Source organism: Prenolepis imparis, unplaced genomic scaffold (genome assembly GCF_030444845.1).
Source record: "Prenolepis imparis isolate NDT839.2.m4 unplaced genomic scaffold, iyPreImpa1.0 SCAF_36, whole genome shotgun sequence".
In the NCBI taxonomy this organism is placed as follows: Eukaryota; Metazoa; Arthropoda; class Insecta; order Hymenoptera; family Formicidae; genus Prenolepis; species Prenolepis imparis.
Genome location: NW_028141194.1, coordinates 215,959 through 238,771, shown reverse-complemented (window position 1 = coordinate 238,771; position 22,813 = coordinate 215,959). Strand labels below are relative to the sequence as shown.

The 22,813-nt window shown below is 29.5% G+C and overlaps 1 protein-coding gene across 2 annotated transcripts; it reads left to right on the top strand.

Moving 5' to 3' along the window:
• Window positions 1-588: 588 nt before the first annotated feature.
• Window positions 589-17,377, top strand: LOC145946987 (uncharacterized). Of its 2 annotated transcripts, none has more exons than XM_083056744.1 (9): window positions 589-991; window positions 4,694-4,737; window positions 4,929-5,048; window positions 5,637-5,844; window positions 8,817-9,292; window positions 11,923-12,100; window positions 12,239-12,460; window positions 14,027-14,256; window positions 17,138-17,377. In XM_083056744.1, exons 2-9 carry the CDS (start codon window positions 4,717-4,719, stop codon window positions 17,315-17,317), a joined length of 1,635 nt encoding a protein of 544 aa, XP_082912870.1. In that variant the 5' UTR covers window positions 589-991; window positions 4,694-4,716; the 3' UTR covers window positions 17,318-17,377. The 2 variants fall into 2 exon arrangements, with proteins under 2 accessions (XP_082912870.1, XP_082912869.1); XM_083056743.1 differs by having other exon boundaries at window positions 591-991; window positions 4,539-4,737.
• The last annotated feature ends 5,436 nt before the right edge of the window (window positions 17,378-22,813 follow it).

Below are 22,813 nucleotides of genomic sequence, written 5' to 3'. Positions count from 1 at the left end.
AGAGTCTATAATAGTGATATAATGTAACGTATTAGAAATCAATTAGTAAAAAAGGACAATAAAATGTAACAATTAAAAAAAATTAAGGTATGAATCAGATATGATTTTAGAAAAATTGTGCTGACTCGATCATGGTTGGTATCTGAAATAAGTATTCTTTTATATTGCGTTTAAGCATAGTGCACGAATGTAATTATTGTCAAGCAAAATATTAACATATACAATATGCTTAGAGAGATTACATAATTATGAGAAAATAATGATATACGATCGAGTAGTTGTCAAACATTGAGATAAGAAAATAGTATTATAATTATATTTATCATAGAGAAAATTATAATTATCATAATTTATAGTTATTTTTGCTGCACTCTATACATATATAAGGATATTATTATTACATATAAAGAGAGAGGAAAGAGTTATTAATATATGTACATATTCAAAAGATTATACTGTCCAATTAAAATAAATAATAATAATAAATAATTCTTTTATTAAAGAAAATTTATGGCAATAAAGTTTAATTAAAATCATAAAATGGCGGAAAAATTATCATGTTATCCGGAGTACAATATTTGCATTTTACATAAAAAAAACTTTCATATCATCATATCACTTTAATTGTCTTCTGTTCAATACGTTTGTGTTTAGCCTATCTTATCTCGTGTAAATAAAAGTAGAGCGGATACATTTTTATTTTCCATAACTTGATAATGCCACAACTTTGCGCAATGTCGGTGAGATTAATCTTCAAATAGTGTTGCGAATAACAGGATACTGTTAGTATTTGCATGATGCATGCATCACTATACATGATGCAACCAGTGAACACAAGTATCTCAGCATCATCGGTAATAATAAGTTTTTTCGCGAGCAGTGTGTGATTAATAAAATACCGAGTCAACATTATCGTATGAATAAATAAAACTTAGTCTTCTCAAGTCATTAGAAAGAAACTGTGCATAACTTGTGTTCTCGAAAGAGACTGGTACGTATTTTCGCGTTTCGATATTTATTAGATTAATATATCATTTTATGTATTTTGATCTATCAACAAGTTCTTAATTCTCTATTTTTGACACATATAATATACATTTTAATTTTGATGAGACAAAATATTCTACGGAATGTACAAAAAAGGTGATTCAAATTTTAGGAATATGTAGTATTCGTGAAAACAATTCAGAAAGTCTTAATAAGTAATATTTCAAAAACCATTTACACTATTCAAAAAAATAAGAAGCACTTTTCTTATTCTAAAAATTATGCTATTTGCAAATTATGTTATATTGACCGAGTTATTGATTTTGAAATTAAACCTGTATTTTTTAGAAATGATGTCGATATTCGGCGAAAAAATCATCGTAGACAAAAAATTAAAAAAGCATTTTGAAGCTTAAAGAATCAACTTTAACGTGCGGTCGATAATTTTATAATTTTTTTTATTTTCTTTGTTCTAAAAAAATACAGATTTAGTTACAAAATTGTGTAACTCGGTAAAAAAAAAATTGTAGAAAAATATTTTAAATAGCGTTTTGTAGGCAAAATGTTATAGTTTATGAAACTTGAGTGGAATTTTCGAAAAAAATTTTTTTATCAACATGCAGAGTGTCAAAAATATGTAATTTTAAGGAACAAAACAGTCCTTTTTTAAAGCATAGAATGGAAAGATAAAAAAATTTGTAAAAACCACCGATTCCGCGTTAAAGTTGAAACTTTAAGCTTCAAAATGCGTTTTTAATTTTGTACCGAGTTTCAGCGGTTTGAAAATAACATAATTTTTAGGATAGAAAAAGTGATCCCTTTTTTACTTTTTTTTAGTAGTGTATTTTTTTTTATCTTTATGAAGCAAATCAGTTTTATAGATGAGATGGCTTTTTATTTTTGCCGGTCACTGTAGATATGATACTTTATTGTATTGCATTTCATGATACCTTTTTTAATTTAGAAGCTGATAATAATCGTGTTATCTGAAATTTTTGTTTGTTTAGCTTGTATGAGAACATTACACATAAATGTTATTACAACAATGTGTATCATTACCATGTCTCTTTATCTCAGAAGAAAAATAACAAAATTTTCAGAGTTTTTTTAATTGTTTAGTTATACCTTCATATTCGCCTTTTTCAGATTCCATTTTTATTCATCATTGTCATAGTTTTGATTATAAAAATTTTCTTCAAATAAAATTCTTATTTAACTTGTAATAGTGTCTAAATATAATTTAGTAAGATAAAAATTCAAGAGAAATAATAGAGCTCCATTTTTATAGATTTCGAATATTATGATACTCTTGAATAAGAGATTACATCACTTTCACGATGGCATTAATGCCATATATGAAAAAAAAAGAATTTTGTTTTAGTAAAACCATTGCTGTAAACTTGATATTTATATTATAAATACATTTTTTAAGTAAAAGATTACATCACTCTTACGAGAGCATTGATATCATATATAAAAAAGAAAGAATTTTGCTGTAGCAAAATTATTGCGCTGTAAATTGGACATCTATAAACAAATATTTATTTTTTTTTTTTTAAATTTTTTTTACATGTACTTATACATTTTGTACATAATATTAAACTATGTATTTTTGTAAAATTTTAATGCTATAATCATGATACATTTAAGAAAATTTTTTAAGTTTATGCAAATGCTCTCTCTCTCATTCTGAAATTACTATTATATATATTTAGAATCTTTCAGCTTTTAAACAAATATTTTTAAGTTTATAATTATTACATACTTTAATATATCTATATAATATACATGTACATAATATATACATAATTATTACTATAAATTCTTTGTTTTTTCTTTTCTTTTTTTATTTTTACTTAAATATATTTTTGAAATTTTAACTCTTTTCTTAGGATAATTTTTTTCTCTAGAATTTACAAATTTATTTACAAAGAAAAATACTATAATATTTTTTAATTTATGATTTTTAAGACGAAATTAGGTAAAAGTCATACGACGCTGAGTTACATCCTGTATGAAAATAAAAGATTTTTAAGAGTATGACAATTCCTCATAGTGTATAATATGTATAAAAATATTAAGGTGTACAAAAATTAAAAATAAAATAATTTAATGCAAGAAAACTTTGCACTGCAATCCCAATAAAAAATAATGTTTCTAAAACAATGTTATAATATTTGCATTAAATTTTACAGTTTTACAACGTTTAACGATGTTTTCATATAGCTACATTAGATTTTGTATTGTAATATCTTTGTTCAGAGTATATATAGAAAAATAATATAGATAATTCTACTTATATAATATATGTAAATTCAAGATTGATTAAATCTATTATAAACACGAGTTTAAGCGTTATTGCAATGAGATAATCTATAATTATAAGATACACAAATGTTTTACACAAAAGTGTATACGGTGTGTTTTTGTATGTATTTTTATTATTGTATATACTTTTTTTAAAATATAAATTAAGAAATATTTTTATCGGCTCTCGGTATTCAATAACAAATGTGATTCTTAAATTCGGCCAATAGAGCCAAGCACGAAAATCAAATTTTTAATTTCTCGAAACTGTATCTCTTGATTTGAGATTACTAAGTTCGATCAATTAATAATCCTCGAACTTACAACGGGAGAATAGGCGAGAAAAATATTGGTCCGTTTTTTTAAAATCTTATAGTATCATGTCTTATATGTTCCCTTTTTACGTACATTTACTTTATATTGCTGCAACTTTGATTAAAAATAAGATAAATCTTCATGCATGTTGTTTAACAAAAATAAAAAATGAAGTTGCAAATTGTCTCTACAATAATAAAATTGCAATGTAAATTTATTTATAATATAGGTGTATTGTTTATATTATAATATATATTTCTACATTATTTATATTATAAATAAATTTGTATTGCAATTTTATTATTGTACACACAAATTAAATGCGCGCGCGTGTGTGTGTGTGTATGTGTTGTGTGTGTAACATTAAAGCCTTTTCATTTTATATGAAAATTTTTTTATTTTATGTTCATATTACATTAATAATAAAAATTATTTAATTAAATAAGATGGCCATAAAACAATTTATTGAATGCAATTACAGTCGAACTTCGCTAATTCGAAATTGAAAGGAAGAGAAAAATTCTTCGAATTGTAGAGGTTCCGACATAGAAAGTTTTTCGAATTATCGAGGTGTATAAAAATAAAATTCGAATTATAGAAGTTTAGCTATTTTGTTTATTTAGCTACAACATAAAACTAATCTATGAAAATAATCGCAAATGTACATTAAAAGTATATTAAATTTAAGGATTTTTTTTACAGTGTACATAATGTCAGATAAATTCAAACAAACATTTAACATGGTAATGTTAGAGTATTAACAGTTTGTTTTGAATTACAGAGGCTTTGTCTTTGAAAATTCAAATTACAGAGTCTTTGTTTCTAAAGATTCGAATTACGGAGGCTTCGTTTTCAAAAATTTGAATTACAGAGGTCAAACGCCGCTTCAAAAATTTCGAATTAATCTAGTATTTTTTTTCGACTTACAGATATTTCCTTAAGGGAAACGAACATTGTTTCGATTTGTAAAGGTTTTCGAATTAGCGAGGTTCGAATTAGCTAGATTCGACTGTATTTATGTTGTGCAGGGATATCATCGAATTACTACGTCGGTTTTTAATCATATTTTAAACATTATACCTAGGATCAAAAATTTACTTCGACAAAATGGATACAGATAATTTGAGGGTAAGTGCAAAAACAATCGCGCAAATATTATGAATATTTTTTATATAATTTTTTTTATATAATATTTAAATAAAAAGTCACCGTTAATATAACATAATACATATATAGATTAAAGACACAAATACAAGTTTACTACGACTTGCAAAAATATTGTAATTATTTAAAGTAACAAACTCATTTAATAATTTTAGGGTTTTACCGTGCAAAATAATATTTACAAAGGAAAAGTATCGCCTTATGTAACTAACTATAAAAGCCTTGCAGAGTTAATATGGATTAAAATGAAAAGCAATAGAGATAAAATTGCACAAGTAAGTCAATCTTCACGTGACGTCAATGTAGAATATTTATCAATAAAAGAGAACTTTCAAAGTACTCAAACAAGTTATAAAAAAGTCATAAAACAAAAAAAATATGAAAGTTGTGTAATACTTGTTAAAAAATATATAAGTAATGATGAAAATATTAATATCTATTTATATTATTATCGCTCTTCTATCAATGTGTTTATAAGAACAATAACATAGATCCATTCTAGTAAGACAAGTGTTCTTATGAATACAATTAATAATGAGAAAAATCAATACATAAACTAAATTTTGCTTAAAATTTAATTGCAAATTTTTATAAAATTTTCATTACTTTTTTTATTATTCTTTATTCTATAATGTTGGTAATAAGTATAGAATGTATCCATATACAATTTTGTAATATTCGTTATACAAACAGGTACGTAATAAAATAGTTAAATAATATTAGTTTCCAATCATACAATTTAATTTTAATATTATTAAACTTAACTTATATAATCTCATATTGAATAAATAATTAAATAATTTACAATAAAACGCACATCTAGTGATTTTAAGACACCATGTATACTAGCAATAATTTCATAGGTGGATGCATGCACTGAGAAAGTAGTTACGTATACGGAGCTACAAGACAAAGTCGTGAGATGCGCATTATGGCTACAAAAACAAGGAATCAAACCCGGCGATATTGTTAGTTTGTGCACACATAATCATCTCAATTCCATTGTGCCCTGCTTGGCAGCGGTTTATGTCAACGCTATTTTTAATCCGTGGAACGAGAACATGGACTTGAGTAAGTTTTACTACAATGACATAAAAACATTGCTATGTTATATTAGATTAATAATCAAAAATAATGAAATTTCAACGTTGGCGCATGTGCGAATTTGATCTATTTTATATTAATTAGATTTTATCTTTTTTATTTATTTTATTTAATTACATAGTAATATGTATAAGTGTAGCATTTATGTTATTAAGAAATTTCTTATACATATTGTTGCGTCCCTGGGTGTCACCCCTTTGAGCGTTTCCGGGATATCTTCGTCAAGGGGGGTTGTGGATAAACAACCGACGTGTGGTTGTTTGACAACGGGATATCGGTCTGGATTGACAGCTGTCGAATTGTACGGTCGTGCGGTCTTTCATTGCATTTATTAACGTGCTCTTGTAATTCTGAGATTAGTAAAGCTTCCGAGTTCTCTTATTAAATACGCCTTGTTCATTTCCCGGCGCGAGTGTGTGTGCGAGTGTTGCGTTGCGTTGCGCGTCTTCGAGATATCGCGAGGTCGTCGCGCGGACGTAACAATATTATTGTTTCTTTTAATGAATATAATAAATTTAATAAATATTAATAATAAATATATATTATAATTAATAAATATAAATATATGTAATTACTAATACTTATATACTATAAAGCAATGAATGGCTGCCTCCTGATAAAAGACTCGCGAACCTATAAATTCTAATTTTGATGAGCTTTGAATATGTTGTATAGATCAAAATAAGAGACACATATTTTTTTATATTGGCCCAAATTGCCGTTAAAATGGTGAAATACTCTTGCAAAAAAATTGATTTTCATATTTCTGAGCAAATACCATTAAAACAGTAAAAATATAAAAACATGTTTTAAATAAAAGTTTTTAATTATGATTTTTAATGTATTTTGTAACAGTGTGTATTAGATTTTTTTTCGAAATTCCCCACTTCTCTAATTTTTGAAAATATTGAGTTTTATCTTACAACTAAAGTTAAAGCATATTTAACGTCAAATTCAACCATATATATGATAAAGTTGTATTTCAAAACGCATTTTTTTTTAGAAATAAACTAAAAATTATTCTATGTGCGCCTTATCTGTTTTTACATTATATGGTTTTACATATTCGCTATTCAAGGAGACAATTTTTTTCTTTGTAATGTCACGTAGACAATTATCAATTATAAATAAATAATTTAAATATTTAAATTTACGTATTTATATTTAATATTTTTAAACAAGGTTTAAGATTTTATTGACCAACACTGACTAAGACTAATTCTTATATTATAAGACTTTATTTGGGAATAATCTCAATTCGAGATTTATTTCCCGACTCCCCTCTAACCCCCCTATAAAATTATAGGCGAGAAAAATATAGATCCGAAAGTCGCTGAATCGGGAATCGAACCCGAGATATAATCTTAAACCTTGTTTAAAAATTCGACTGGCAAATCACATCTTACATATTGTTATTTACACACCTGGACCTAATAATGGTGTTGATTGAAATTGTTTATCAAGGCAGAGAAAAGTATAGAATCGAAGGGTCTGAATAGCTCAGTTGGTGAGAGCAGTTGCCCGGCAAGCGAAAGGTCTCGGGTTCGATTCCCGATTCAGCGACTTTCGGATCTATATTTTTCTCGCCTATAATTTTATAGGGGGGTTAGAGGGGAGTCGGGAAATAAATCTCGAATTGAGATTATTCCCAAATAAAATCTTATAATATAAGAATTAGTCTTAGTCAGTGTTGGTCAATAAAATCTTAAACCTTGTTTAAAAATTCGACTGGCAAATCACATCTTACATATTGTTAATATTTTTAATTTATAATAATCTATTTTTTTGTACTTATATAATAATTTATAATAAATAATTTATAATAATTAAAATTATGCTATTGCTTAAATGTCATCTTTTCGATATTTTTCATCACATAAGCATATTTGTTTATATATTGCATCGTATTATTATAGCTATTTATTAATCTATTCATATCTTATCAAAGAAATTTTTTCTTGTTTGGTTAGTTCTATTCTTACAAAGAACATATTATTTTTTTCATATGTGTAAATTATTTTTTGCCATCATAATTGTTATAATATATAAATATATATATATATATATATAAATTATATTAAATTAAATTATTTATTATAAATTATAATATATAAGTAAACATAAATTATTATAAATTTAATTATTAAATATAATTTATTAAATAAATATATTATAAATTATATATTATATATTATAAATAAATTATTACATTTAAATTATTTATTAATAGATTATAATTATCTATGTGAGGTTACGACAAAAAATTGTCGCTATGAGTAGCAAACGCCATAAGGCTCTACAGATAGAGCGTGTGTAAAAGTATTTCTAGATTATTTCTTGAAAAAAAATGCGAAATATTTTATCATGTACATACATATATAGTTAATTTTGGCGTTAAATTTGCTTTAACTTTTGTTGTAAGACAAATTTAAAAATATTCAAAAATTAGGGAGGTAGGAATGAAAATTTTAAAAAATCTCATACATTCTTACAAAATATATTAAAAATAAATTAATAACTTTTATTTGAGATATTTTTTCATATATTTATATTGTTTCGATTAGATTTGCTTACTATTAGAAATATAAACATCGATTTATTTTCAAAGGTATTTCATTTTTTAACGACAATTTTGGCCATATATAAAAAAATATGTATCTCTTTGTTGATCCAGATTACATCATTTCCAAAACTTACGAAAATCAGAATTTATAAGTGCACGAGGTTTTTTAGTGAGAAGTTCTAGAATTGACAAGAGACATTTGTTATTTAGCACCAACAAAAAATTGTTTCGTTATTAGAACATACTATTCTATAATTATGTAGTTTTAGATTTTTTGAATTTTTGCATTGCTAAATGTCCATTGTGAGTCTCGGTAAAGGCAAATATTTTTCGTCTGCTATAATATTTATGATACTTATGTGCTGTTTGTCATTAGAAACCGCGATGCATGTCATGCAAATGACTACTCCAAAAGTAATTTTCTGCAGCAAGAAACCCATGAATGTTATATTAAGCGTGATGAAAGATAGCAATTGCAACTCTACTATTGTGGTTTTCGGTGATCATTCCGACGCCATCTCTTTTTCCGACATTTTGAGCATGTACAACAATACCGAAGTGGCGAATTTCCGGCTTGTCAAACATGACGACATCAAGAAAACAGTGTGCATTTTGTACTCATCAGGCACCACTGGAATGCCGAAAGGCGTCGAAATATCCAATTATTGTCTATTATTCCTCAGCGAGGATACAAATATAAATTTGACCAATACGGTGTCAATTTGGTTCTCATCACTTTATTGGTTGAGCGGAGTAATGATGAATCTAAAATCGATCGTGCAGAGAGCCAAAGTGATCATTTATCCGGAATTCAATGAAGAGATGATGTGTACACTAATCGAGAAATACAAGGTGCGAATCGTAAGCTAACGAAAAAAATTGAGATAATATACACATATATGTAGTATCCTAGGATAGGCACGGGAGCCGCAGAGGATTTATTTAAATAACTTTATCGTCTCTTTATGAAATTTATATATATTCACACAACGCCTCGGATACTTATAATGTCGGAGCAATATTGCTTCACAAATATCGGCTATTACACAAAGATTTAACTGTAATTAACGTTCGTAATATTTCTAAGTATGGAGACAGTCCTTCGCTCACATACGTCTCTCGAGCTAGGCGGTCCTTTGCTAACTGTCCCCTCTTTGCGCGCCTTACTCCTAAAATCCGGCAATCGGGTATATTATAAATACTTCACGCTAGATGGAAGATCGATGCGGATTTTCGATATGAGCTTACGGTTCGCGCTTACATATATGTATACATAGGTATATACAGGGTGTTCCGTAAAGACCGGATCAACGCTTAAGAGTTGATTCCTGGAATCATTTGGAGACGATTTTTCCTCAGCGAAAATGTTGAGAATGGCCATCATTTTTTGCATATTCCCTATTATTGCCATCACGTATCTTTGTAATTAAACCTTAAATTAAAATTCTGTTACAGTAAACTTTACTTGAAATTAATTGAAGAATGTGTTTTTTAAATATTTTATTTACACAAAGCTTAGTTTGCAAAAAACCCTTTATTTTCAATTTTCAATCGCTTACAATTAAAAAATTATTGATGCTTTGACATTTTTGCTGAGGAAAAATTGCTTCTAAATGATCCCAGGAATCTACCCTTAAGCGTTTATTCGGTCTTTACGGGATACCTCCTATATATATATACAATATAGTATATATTATATATATATATATATATATATACATGGTGTCCCGAAATTAAATATCAAAACTTTGGGAGCGTGTAGGGGATTGATAAACTAAAAAAATAGTTATTAGAGATTTGCTCGTTTTTGCTTTGTTTTGAGGAAAATCGCAAAAGAAACAAACAAAAAGATTTTCACCAAAAACATACTTGAATTTATGTTTACATTCCTGCCTTTCTCCTATGATTTAGTCTGTTACTCATTAGAAACGTTCAAGTGAATTGCACTTGTGACAATATACCGCGTACATATTTTAACATTGAATCTGCCGACATGGTTTTCGTGTACGGTTTCTGCGACGGTAATGCATCAAAGGCGATGCGAGAATATGCGCGCCGATTTCCAAACAAAAGAACCGACGCTGAACTGACAAGTCTTTACATTGACTTTTAATAAGTTGCGAGAGACTGGTTTATTTTTATTTTGTTAAGAAGGCGACCAATTCCAGACAGCATTGAGAACAGATTTGCGGACAAAAAATCGTATCTTACACTATTTTGATGACAATTCTAAGACCAGCATTCGGAGAGCATCAGCTGCATTATCATCGCAGAAACCGAAAACCATCGGTATTTAACATTAGATTATGTTCACGGCATATTGTCACAGGTGTGTGTAGAGTTTGTATTATAATGGGCAGCACGAAAAACGATAACTGTAAGCGCGCGGGGCATGACAATAAAGACAGATTTAACGCTATACTTGTTGAATGCCTTATTCCCGTTTGTCGAGCTAGAAATTAGAAACAATAAGCGAATCTACAGTGTGTAATTCACTTGAAGGTTTCTGATAAGTAACCGACTAAATTATATGAAAAAGGCAGGAATGTAAACATAAACAAACCCAAGTATGGTTTTAATGAAAACCTTTTTGTTTGCTTTTTTTGCGATTTTCTCCAAAACAAAGCAAAAACGAGCAAGTTTCTAAATAACTTTTTTTCTTAGTTTATTAATTCCCTACACGCTTCCAAAGTTTTGACATTTAATTTCGGAACACCCTATATATATGTATATGTATTCATATAAAATAATATATATCTTGTTTCAATATTTATCATTTATTTCATTTATAATAGATTTATAACAGATTTTATTTCTCTGAAATCATAAGAGCAAATATTTTTAAATCTCTGTCCTTTTTGTGATTTAAAAAACAATTATATAACTAATTGTAAGATACATATGTATGTCAGAATTATATGACTTATTGCTAGATATCTTTTTATCTATAAAGCAGTAAATATTAATGTTGCTCTTACGAACTTACTCTGTAATAAAATTAATTATTTCTTTCAAGCAAAATTTAATGTTTTCAACGTTGTATATAAATTGTATTTATATAAATTTATTATTCTTAGAAGAATGCTATTATATATTTATATAAATTTATTATTCTTAGAAAAATGCTATTATATATTTATATAAATTTATTATTCTTAGAAGAATGCTATTAATTTGCTGAAAGAGTCTATTTATGTACTATCCGGAGATTTTCGATTGTTAATAAAAAATGTCTACCATTATAATAATAAATCATATGTTAATATAATAATTTTATAGCTGACATAAATTTAAGTAAATTTACATACATAAAAGTTTTTTTTGGAAAATGTTAAAAATATTATCTTACATATTGTTATAATGCATATTTACAAAGTATGCATAAAAGTAAATTACAAAACATGGGTTTTACAGTTTCACGTATGTAATTGGCGTATTGTAATACTAAAATATGAATCATTTTTTCTTATTTTACTATTCAGGTAACGGTGATTTTTCTAAGCCCGAGTATGATCAATCGATTTCTTAAAACGGGTTATGCTAAAAAATATTCATTATCATCTTTAGAAGCCATAATCTTTGGCGGTGCGGTAATTAAGTCAAAAGTACAGGAAGAAATGAGACGTACCTTACCTAATGTTCAGATGATACAAGGTTTTGGTAAGCATATTCTAGGGTAGTAAAATGTTATAAATACAATATTAATATATAAAAAATAAGATAATATACATATAATAAGTAATAATTAAATAAGAAAGATTTATCTTGGAAATTTGATTAATTATTTTGTATTTCTAGGAATGACAGAGCTCTGTGGAGTCGGCACATTGCAGCTTCCGCACCACAAGGCTGGGTCTTCTGGGACTGTAGTCGCAAATGTGGAAATAAAAATCATAGACCGAAAAAATGGAAAGGTTCTTGGCCCGAATAATCCGGGAGAATTGTGGATAAAGACAGCAATGATAATGAATGGCTACTACAAAAATCCTGAAGCGACTAATAATATTATTGATGAGGAAGGTAAAAAATCTTCTTTTTTTTGCGCGTACGCGCAACGTTAATGATAATATAATTAAATTAATTTAATTACTTATGTACAAATATTTATTTATACACATGTATTTGTACGCAAACCAGCCAGTTCAAAGTATCTTACAATAAGAATAAAAGTTTATGCTAATTTATTTTTCTTATTTCTTTAAATAGAAATTTTTCAATTAAAAAAAAACTTAAAGAATTTTTTTTATTATTCACAAATACAATATACAGGGTGTTCTAAAAAGGTGCGGCCAAACTTTAGGCAGATATTTCTCACACCTAAAAGATGAAAAAATGTTATATGAACATAGGTGCGGAAACGCTTATTTTAGAAGTTAGAGCCTTTTTTTCGGAATATGCGACGTTACAGCTAATGAGGTAGTGACCTTATCTACCAGGTAAAAATAAGAAAAATATTGACCTTTAATGTTATTAAAGGTTCATTTTTAATGTTATTAAAGGTCAATATTTGTTATTCAAAGTCAATATTTGTTGTTCTGCCAACTTCAAGAGATGCGCATCTCTTGAAGTTGGCAGAACATTGTGATCACATTTTAATTCAGTTCTGTACTGTAGATTATCCGTGAAACAACCCATACAGCATCAAAACAAAAACATGTCTAAAATCGGAACATAAGACATCTTTAAAACGTTTTTAATACGTCTTTAAGACATTTTATGACATAATGTCTAAAAGACATCTTAAAGACGTCTTATGTCCCGATTTTAGACATATTTTGGTTTTGATGCTGTATAGGAAGATTTATTGTAATTGTACAAAATCACAGCCATGGTTATGTATGTACACAAATGCGGAACTTGCAGCATGCATTTCATTTATGGCTTGGCAGATGGTAATGGCCGGAACGCGCAGCGTTTATACCAGCGTGTATTCAGGCGAATGGTGGACATTTTCAACATTTGTTGTAACCGTACTCAAGGTCACTTAAAAAAATATAAATAAACCTACTGATTAAACGATTGTCGTCCACAATGATTAATCCTAAATTGTTTCTTGTAAGTAATACAGTCAATAGTATTTTCAACATAACTCCTGAAATAAGCGGCGTTTCCGCACTCATGTTTATATAACATTTTTTCATCCTTTAAGTGTGAGGAATATCTCCCTAAAGTTTCGCCGCACCTTTTTAGAATATCCTGTATATAAAGAATCTGTTGTACAAATAATTGTTTTAATTTCCTACAAAAATAATAATATTATAATTAAAAATTTATCAAAAAAAATAAAAAATGAGAATTAGCACAAAAAAGAAATAAAAGTAAAAAAAACTTTAATTAAAAAAAAATTGGCGCTCTAAATTTCACTAGTATATTATTCAGATTGATAGCATTAAGTTTTTAAAAATTTTTTAACACTGCACAGATTAAAATAATACTATTTTGTAAAACAATTATTTCTAGTTAATATAGTTTTTCACAATTGGCGCCTATATTTATTAACGCCGTATATTTAGCAATTTTTTCAAAAAGATAAGTTTTTAGGGAATAAATATACCATAATAAAATAAGTTTGCATTTTTTTTTCAGGATGGTTGCATTCGGGTGATATGGGTTATTTTGACGAAGACGGGGAACTTTTTATTATCGATAGGATAGGAGCATTTATAAAGTACAGAGGATATCAAATTTCACCTGGAGATATTGAAGGTGTCTTAGTGACACACCCAGCAGTGATGGAAGTTGCAGTACTAGGAGTGCCTCATCCAATAGATGATGAACATCTTGTTGCTTTTGTTACTAAAGTGCCTGGTGCAGAGGTATAATCTTGTTGCAATTATAATGAAATCACAGAGCGAAATTCTATAAAACGGTAAAATAATGATAGCAAATTGAAAAGTTTTGGACATTGTTTGAATCATTTCTTTAAAAATTTTTATAACAAATAAACTTATTCTCATATTTCCATTTTTTACTCTTTTAACTCTTTAAACAATTTAGAAATAGTACGTAAATTTCTTAATTTTTTAATGTAATAATTATGTCTCAGATAATTGTATGATAAATATTAATTATACATGTACAGAGTATATGAGAACAAGTGGTACAAGTAAAATGGAGGTGATTTATTATGCAAATGTAAATTAAAAATATAAAGTTTTTTTACACAAGTTTTTGAAAAAAATTGACTTCAAAAATATTTTACGATCATGCACAAGTTTCAATATAATTCATTTATTTTATTAAATCATAAATTGCTGAAAAAGTCACTCTTCTCGTCACACATAATGTGAATTAAATAAGCTTGACCTCATAGTAATGTGTTCTGAATCTTTATTGCGAATGTTTATATACGAGGCGCATTTTTAAAGTAACGTCCGTTTTGAGAAAAAGATCTTAACATATAAAAATAATTTATTTTAGCCAAAAAACTTTTACAAGCTTACTTTATTTTTCCACATAATCACTATTGACTTCCAATTGTTGTAAAAGTCCGCCGTCTGTGTCTTGAACCAGTTAGTAATGCTGTTCTTTAGTTTGCTTTTCTTTTCGTTTTTTAGTTCGCTTTAGGAAATTGTATAGACAATTCTGAAACCGTAAACCACTGATTTTCAATAATTTTTGTATTCACTTCTTTTTCATTAAACCTTCTATCATCATTGTTGGGCGACCGCTACGCTCTTTGTCATGAACATTTGTTTATCCTTCTCTAAACAAACGACACCATTGCCTAACTTTATTGTCACTCATAACATTTTTTGTCTAAAAACCTCACAAAGTTGTCTATTCAATTGTTTAATGACAAACTAAAGAACGGCGTTATTAACTGGTTCAAGACACAGGCGGCAGACTTTTAAGACAATGGAATTAGAGAGAGAGGAAGCTGTTGACACACAATATCAAAAATGTGTGGAAGTCAATGATGATTATGTGGAAAAATAAAGTAAGCTTATAGAAGTTGTTTGGCTATAATAAATTATATTTATATGTTAAGATCTTTTTTAAATTCAAAACGGACCTTACTTTAAAAATGCGCCTCGTATTATATATTATAATTGAAAATATATTATAATTGATTTTGATCAGTTTTAGTCCATATTTCCTTATTGTAATTCCATAAATACATAAAAGGTTGGGAATAATAGTAAACAAAATGTAACATTCTTTATAAATGTGAACAGAAATAGTTGTACGTAAAGCGATCTATTGAGCCAATTTTCCTTGTTAATCAAATGCACTTGTATTTAATGGAATTTCAAAATCAAATTTCTAGAAAATATTAATTATGAATAAAAAAAAGTTCATTCTACATTTTTGACTTACATTTACATAAAAAATTACTTATTAAGTATTCCACTTTAATCAATCACCTCTGATAATTTCGCAGGAAGATCAAATAAAATAATGTTTAATATAAAAGTTGTTTAATTTGAAGGGAAATAGAAGATGAGGCGTTATACTGATTTTTTTCTGAAGAGTGCTTTTTATGGTCATTTGAAGGTTATTTATCACAATTTTCAAATAGAATTATTATAATATTTTTATATATAAATCAATTCCTCGCAATTTTCCGGATAAAAATTTATAAAAGTAAGATGACTAAAAAATGAATAGTTTACGAGATAATTTATACTTTAATTTGACATAATTTTACATAAACTATGAGATATTTTGTATAATATTCATTTTTTGACGATCTTACCTCTCCATACTTTTATGCATAAAATAATAAACAAACTTAATTGGTGTAAAGAAAACACATAGTTGTTTGTAAGAAAAAGTATGTAGCTGCTAGTTGCAAATTACGTACTTATTCTTATAAACAACTATGTGTCTTTTTTACATCAATTGATTTCTATCATTACTCTGTGCATAAAAGTATTGAAATAAATGAGAATAATCGGAAAATGAATATTTTACAACACTCAAAAATGTTTCCACTTGGAATAAGACTATACTTACAAGACGTCCGCCGCGGAGTTGTACAATTTTTATATGAAAGGTTTTTTCGTATTTTTGAGATTGGAAAAAATGTATGGGTAACTTTCATATGTAATAACTCCGCGAAAAAAAATCGTACAAACTTTTTTTTTTTAATTTATAGTAAAAAGTCCACATTTTACGGTAATTATGATAAGATTTGCGAAAAAATTTATTCCACCCCGTGGAGTGCGTCAAAGTACGCAATTTTTTAGAGCAAAACACGTTCTTACTTTTGAAGCAGTCGCGTACGGGGGGAGGATAAATTAAAAATCTGACGAATGGTTTTTAAAGTAGAGACTTCAAGCTTGACAATGAAAAAAAAATTTCAAATACGATCATTTTTAGCGGAGTTATGCTTATTTGAAATTATGCGAAATTTTGACTTAAAATACATATGCGTTAATTTTGTTGACGAGTGTATTTGCCTAGAACATTTAAAATCGCGCGCGCGCGCACACACACACACACACACACACACACACACACACACACACACACACACACACACACACACACACACACACACACACACACACACACACACACACACACACACACACACACACACACACACACACACACACACACACACACACACACACACACACACACACACACACACACACACACACACACACACGTATATGTATATTTCGTATATGTGTTGAAAGAAATATACAATTATTTTTATAAAATATACAATTCTTTTTTGTATAGGTAACGGAGCAAGAATTAATAGATTTGGTGGCAAATAACACGATGGATCAATATAAGCTTCGTGCCGGAGTGATATTTTTGGATGCTTTCCCATATACAGGTACTATAAAAATCGCCAGGAATGAATTGAAAACAAAGGCTAAAAAACTGGTGTTAAATAATAAAAATAATGAAAAATAAATGAATAAAATAATTAATTATATTCAATTACTATCGTATTCAATTACTAAATCGTATATTCAATTACTTATCGTATTTAATTATGTTATTAATAAAATAATTAGATTATTAATTATTATTATTATTATTAATAAAATAATTTTATTATTATTATTATTATTATTAATTCATATGTTTATTAATATAATTATCATATTCAATTATAATTATTAATAATTCTATTAGTAATTATCACAATTTTATAATTATAATTTTGTATGTGATTTAAAAAATTATAAATAAAAGGAAAGAAAAGACGATTCAAAAAAAATTTTAATGTGATTCAAACACAATGCAAATTCAATGAATTATGGTTTATATAATAGATTAATTTAGGACTATTATGCTAAATGTTTTGCTTGTTAAAAGAATGAGGAATACAAAATAAAAGATAAGCATATAGAAAAAAATAATGATTAATAATCTGTAATCATTAATGATATCTTATTCAAGCTGATTGTTATTGATATGTATTAATTGTGTTAAATCTAATTGTATTAAAATGTATAATTTTATTTCAAGTAATAATATTTTTGTTTTATTTTTTAATTTTTTAATGAAAAATATATTTAATTATGTGTAATAGGTCGCCTAAAAAGTTTTGTTTTGTTAATATTATAAATATTTGTATGTGTGTCTTATAATATAATGAAACATAAATATGTATAATTGCTACTAATTGCTATTAATATAATTAAAGTTTTTAAATACATATATTTAAATATATTTAATAATGTTGAGTAACTGTCATATAGAAAAATGTATAGCGACATAAATAAACGCATTATTCTATTTTTTAAAGAAAATAAATTATGATAAATTGCTGTTTGGTAGGTGGTCTGTTGCGTATATCAAAATAAAATTATAATATATCAGAATAACATCTAATCGAAATTTTACAGCAGAGAAGTGTTCGTTATGCTTAAATAAAATGTAAATATCTACTTGCACAAAATATTGTTAATGCTATCAAATCAAGGATAACGAAAAGTAAATTAGTCAAGATTTATGAATTGAACGGAATTTATTCTATATCACATACTTGAAAAGAGATTGATAAAAACAAGACAGATATGTATAATCTAGTAACATAAGAAGACTATTGTTTTCATAATAATATCAATTATACTTATACAGTTCCATGGTAACGATTAATAAAAAAATAAGGGTGCGAATTGTTTAATCTCTAATAAACATGGCAAAAATGTTAAGTATTTGCATAATATACAAATATATGTAGTAAGATGTGGAAATTACGGCGATAGGATATACATACAAGCAATAGTATGATAAAATAATGGTGTTTTACAAAAAAAAAAAAAAAAATCTACAGTTGCAATTATAAAATTTCTTCCATAGGACAATATTGAATAAGTAAGTAAAATAATAAAATAACTGCCAATAACTTTCAAGAAACAATGCGAAACGCTCTTTAAATACAAAGATACATTTATTTTAATATACATTTATCAATCCCCTGGTTAGTGCTTAATCTCCTGTTATATTGTTTTCCAAGAAACTGAGAATAGGGACTGAAAACCAGGGGACTGAGAATTTTGAGGTTTAGAAATAAAAAATATCTTGTTTGAATTATATATAGAGGTTTAAATAGTTGAGGAAAACTTAAAAGTTAAACTTATACATAATTTACATTAAATGAAAGTTAATATAAAAACAATAAACTTTTAACATAACACTTACCAGGGGACTGAGAAGTTGACTGACCCAACATGTATTCATCATATCAAATCACGCGAAATGAAATTGTTACGTCCGGCGGACTTCACGATTCTTTTCTTTCCCACGACCAAGGCGAAGTTTGTTGTTAAGTAAGTAAAAAAGGAAGAAAAAAGATAATAATAATCTAAGCGGCACGTATATAATAAAACGAAAACGTGCCCAGCGAAACGGACAGCTGCAGATATCGTGAGCGACCGATAAATATTACAAAATCGGTAAATAAAAGAGACCAGGCGGAAAGATGCCGAAAGCGGATTCTTGCCGACACCCTCGCGAATAATAAGTTAAAATCACATATCGGCAAAACATAAAGACGGCGAGAGCGGGCCGAAAGCGAGCCCACCTTTGAGGGGAAAACTAGAACAACGAATTGATAAAATTAAACGTGCCAAGCGAAGCGGCACCGCAGCGGAAACTCTCGCGAGAAACCGACAAACATTGTAAATCGGGAAAACACAACGACGACGAGAACGCGCCGAAAGCAAATCCTTCCCTAGTAAAATTAGGGAAAAACAAATAATGAAAACGAAAGTGTGCAAAATAAGATAGCACACCTGCGGGTATTCTCGCGAGAAAGCGGCGAAAAATATAAAGATTAAAAATATGCCACACGCATCGCCTCTCAGCAAACAAGCTCTAAGCCGCACGTGAGGGCAATAAAGCGAGAACCCGGCGATAAAAGCGGCACTAACAAACGACAAATATCGCGATATAGGAAAAACTAACAACAAACACCGCCGCCGATATCGAAATCTCGAGACATCCCCGTTTTTGGGAAAGCGAGCTCCGATTCGCAGACGCCTGCACTAAACTTTTGATTCGTCGATCCTTGCAACGCTCCCCATAGAAAGGGAAAGTAAAAATATTAAAAACGCGATTATGAACTTCTATTCGCAGGATTTTGTCAAAAGGCGGAACGGAGGGCGTGAATCAAAAACCGGGATATAAACGCGAACTTCTCTGCGGAGCGTCACTTATCGTTCTTCGTCGAACATCCACAGTTTCCTTGCGTTTTCACCGCAACTCTTAGTGCGCGAAAGAATTCTCAGTGCGAATTCTCAGTGTGAAATCAGCGTGAACACTCAGTGAGAAACTCTGTGAACTTCCGGCATAACAACAATTGGATATACCAGCCAGACCTAGAGGCCCACTGATCCTACAACGGGCCGATCTTGAACCGAACATTTTATCGACGCACGCCATAAGTAGTAAGTCCCCTTATATGCATATACAATCTCACTCTACTAAAAAGAGTTCTTGAATAAATTAATTTCTTTTATTCAAAGCTGTTACCTAATATTCGAAGAAGTTCGTATTAATTATTCCTGAACCCTTCCTTCCCCCGCTGAAGGCTTCCTGCATAATTGCAGCGCGAGCCCTGGTTTCACGGTTTCCTGCATGATTACAGTGCAAGCCCTGGTTTCACGGTTTCCTGCATAATTGCAGTGCGAGCCCTGGTTTCACGGTTTCCTGCATAATTGCAGTGCGAGCCCTGGTTTCACGGTTTCCTGTATAGCTGCAGCGCAAGCCGCGACCTTCCCTAGTATCCGTCGGGTTTCCTGCATAACTGCAGTGAGAGCCCTCGCAAAGTTCCCTCACCCTAAACAAAATTGCAAAGATGCAAATTTCTTCGGAATAAATATTAAAATTTCACTTCTTAAATAAATATTGAATTCAAGGACTCTTTCTCGAAGAACAGCTCTCATATATCGCTGTTGTTAGTGGAGACTACGCGCCATTCCCAACGGGTCATAAAGCGGTCCCGAAATCGTCGCAATCGTCGTCTAAGGCGAGAGTTGGCTCGGGCTACGGCGGACTTATTTTCTACAACCGACGACCATAAATTACTCCGCGAAAAACTCGAAATATTAACTAGAGAACACATTAACACTATTAATAGTTACGCCAAAGAAAAAAATTGTAATACACCTATCCGCTACCTATCTCATTACTCTCCGATTTCATCCCCTGAATACGCAGGAACCCCGCGAATTCCCTCTCCCTCTCCCTTCGAACCCACCGAACAGGAGCGAACTCCTCCCTTCCTTCTCGCTGATTCACCTGAATCACCTGCCGAATCTCAGCGGAACCTTTCTCCTCCACCTCTCCTGTCTCCCGCACGCCCAGATTCATCTCGATCTCCGTCCCCGGTTCCCTCCATTATTACCCTTGGGGACTCACCTCTCTCTTCCCCAACGCCCTCCGAAAACCGGGAACTATCGGAAGATTTTGAGACGATAAATCTCAGCGACGACGGTTCGGAAGAACTAGAATCGCACGCCGAGCTCACCTACGATCAATTCAGAGTTTGGTTAATTAATCAATTCCCGGGGATAAGAGAAGTCCCGGAAGGAACCTTTACAATCGGTCCGGGGCCAGTAGAACATGAGGCCCTGCGTCAATATCTAATCGACGTAAATCCTGAAGAGATTATCCTTTGGTATGTTCCTGAGCGTAGATATCCCTTGGCCGTCCCAGCGCAAGTCTTATTAAGATCCTATCCTCCCTCCACCATCCAGATTCGGGAACTCCCATGACACATACGCACACACGCACACACATGTATACATTATTACTATTTGTTACCTATTAAAGTGAAAAATTATTGTAATAACCAATCGGGACCATAATATATTTAGACAATAAACTCTCCCCCCTTTATGTCCCGATTGACGACCTCCGTACTTATGTAACACCCGCGAAACACACACACACACACACACACACACCTTTTTATAGATTAAATCCCGCGCGCGAGTTAATTGTTACTTATGTATCCGTCTCTTCACCGTTTTTATTTATATAAATAAAACTTAATTTTATTATGAACTCGCGTTTAATTAATTGATTAACCCGCTCTCATTTCCTCCGTCCAGAGATCGCACTAAGGTCCCATCCCGCGCAAAAGAGATTAAATTCTCTTGCCGAAAAGGGACCACCGAGCGAACGCCCTTTAAATAGCGTAAGAGCGACCCTCGCGGTCGTTGACCTATTTGGGGCCTAAACACGTTCGTTCGGCTCGAACAAAACGCACTACCTGGCGTTGTTCGATTTAAGTAGTTACGTCCTTCCTTTCGACTCTTCCTTCCTTGAGTCTGGACGTAACAAAATGAATAAAAACCAAAATAAACAAAAATGACTGACGTACATTAACTTTACTTCAAACTCATTCATTCGGTACGAATAGCTATTTTGCTGAGACCATATATGATTTTACAATGCAAATAATTTTAATGTCAGGGGACTGAGAATTAAATCTTGGGACAAAGTTTAATAACGTTGTTTATTAATAAAATAAAATTAGAAAACATAAATAATACAGTTGTTGATATCAATGACTAATGTAAATTAGTTATCACTCATAAAAATTTTATATAATTCTAAAATTATTTTGTGACAATGTATTATAATTTAAATTCTGGGTTTGTGTGTGTGTGACACACCAGGGAACCGAGAATTTCTTAATTATAAGATAAGTTTTGAAAATAAAAACATTACTTTACCTCTTTTTTATTATATGTCTATATGTATTCTAGTATTGTCTTCATTTTAATTCAAAATAAAATTCAATTTAATGTTAATTAAAATATAAAAATACAGGAGCCGCAAAAAATTCCTATTTTTGTAGAATCACCCATATATCACTAGACTGCTAACTCCTTATGTACATGGGACTCGACTTCTTGTAAGTAACTATGTAATGACATATATATAGGC

Excerpts from the sequence above, each read along its gene's own strand:
- LOC145946987 (XM_083056744.1), top strand. The coding sequence starts at position 4,717 with ATGGATACAGATAATTTGAGG. Across the intron at positions 5,845-8,816 it reads GAACGAGAACATGGACTTGA|AAACCGCGATGCATGTCATG; the intron begins GTAAGTTTTACT and ends GTTTGTCATTAG. Across the intron at positions 12,461-14,026 it reads TAATATTATTGATGAGGAAG|GATGGTTGCATTCGGGTGAT; the intron begins GTAAAAAATCTT and ends TTTTTTTTTCAG.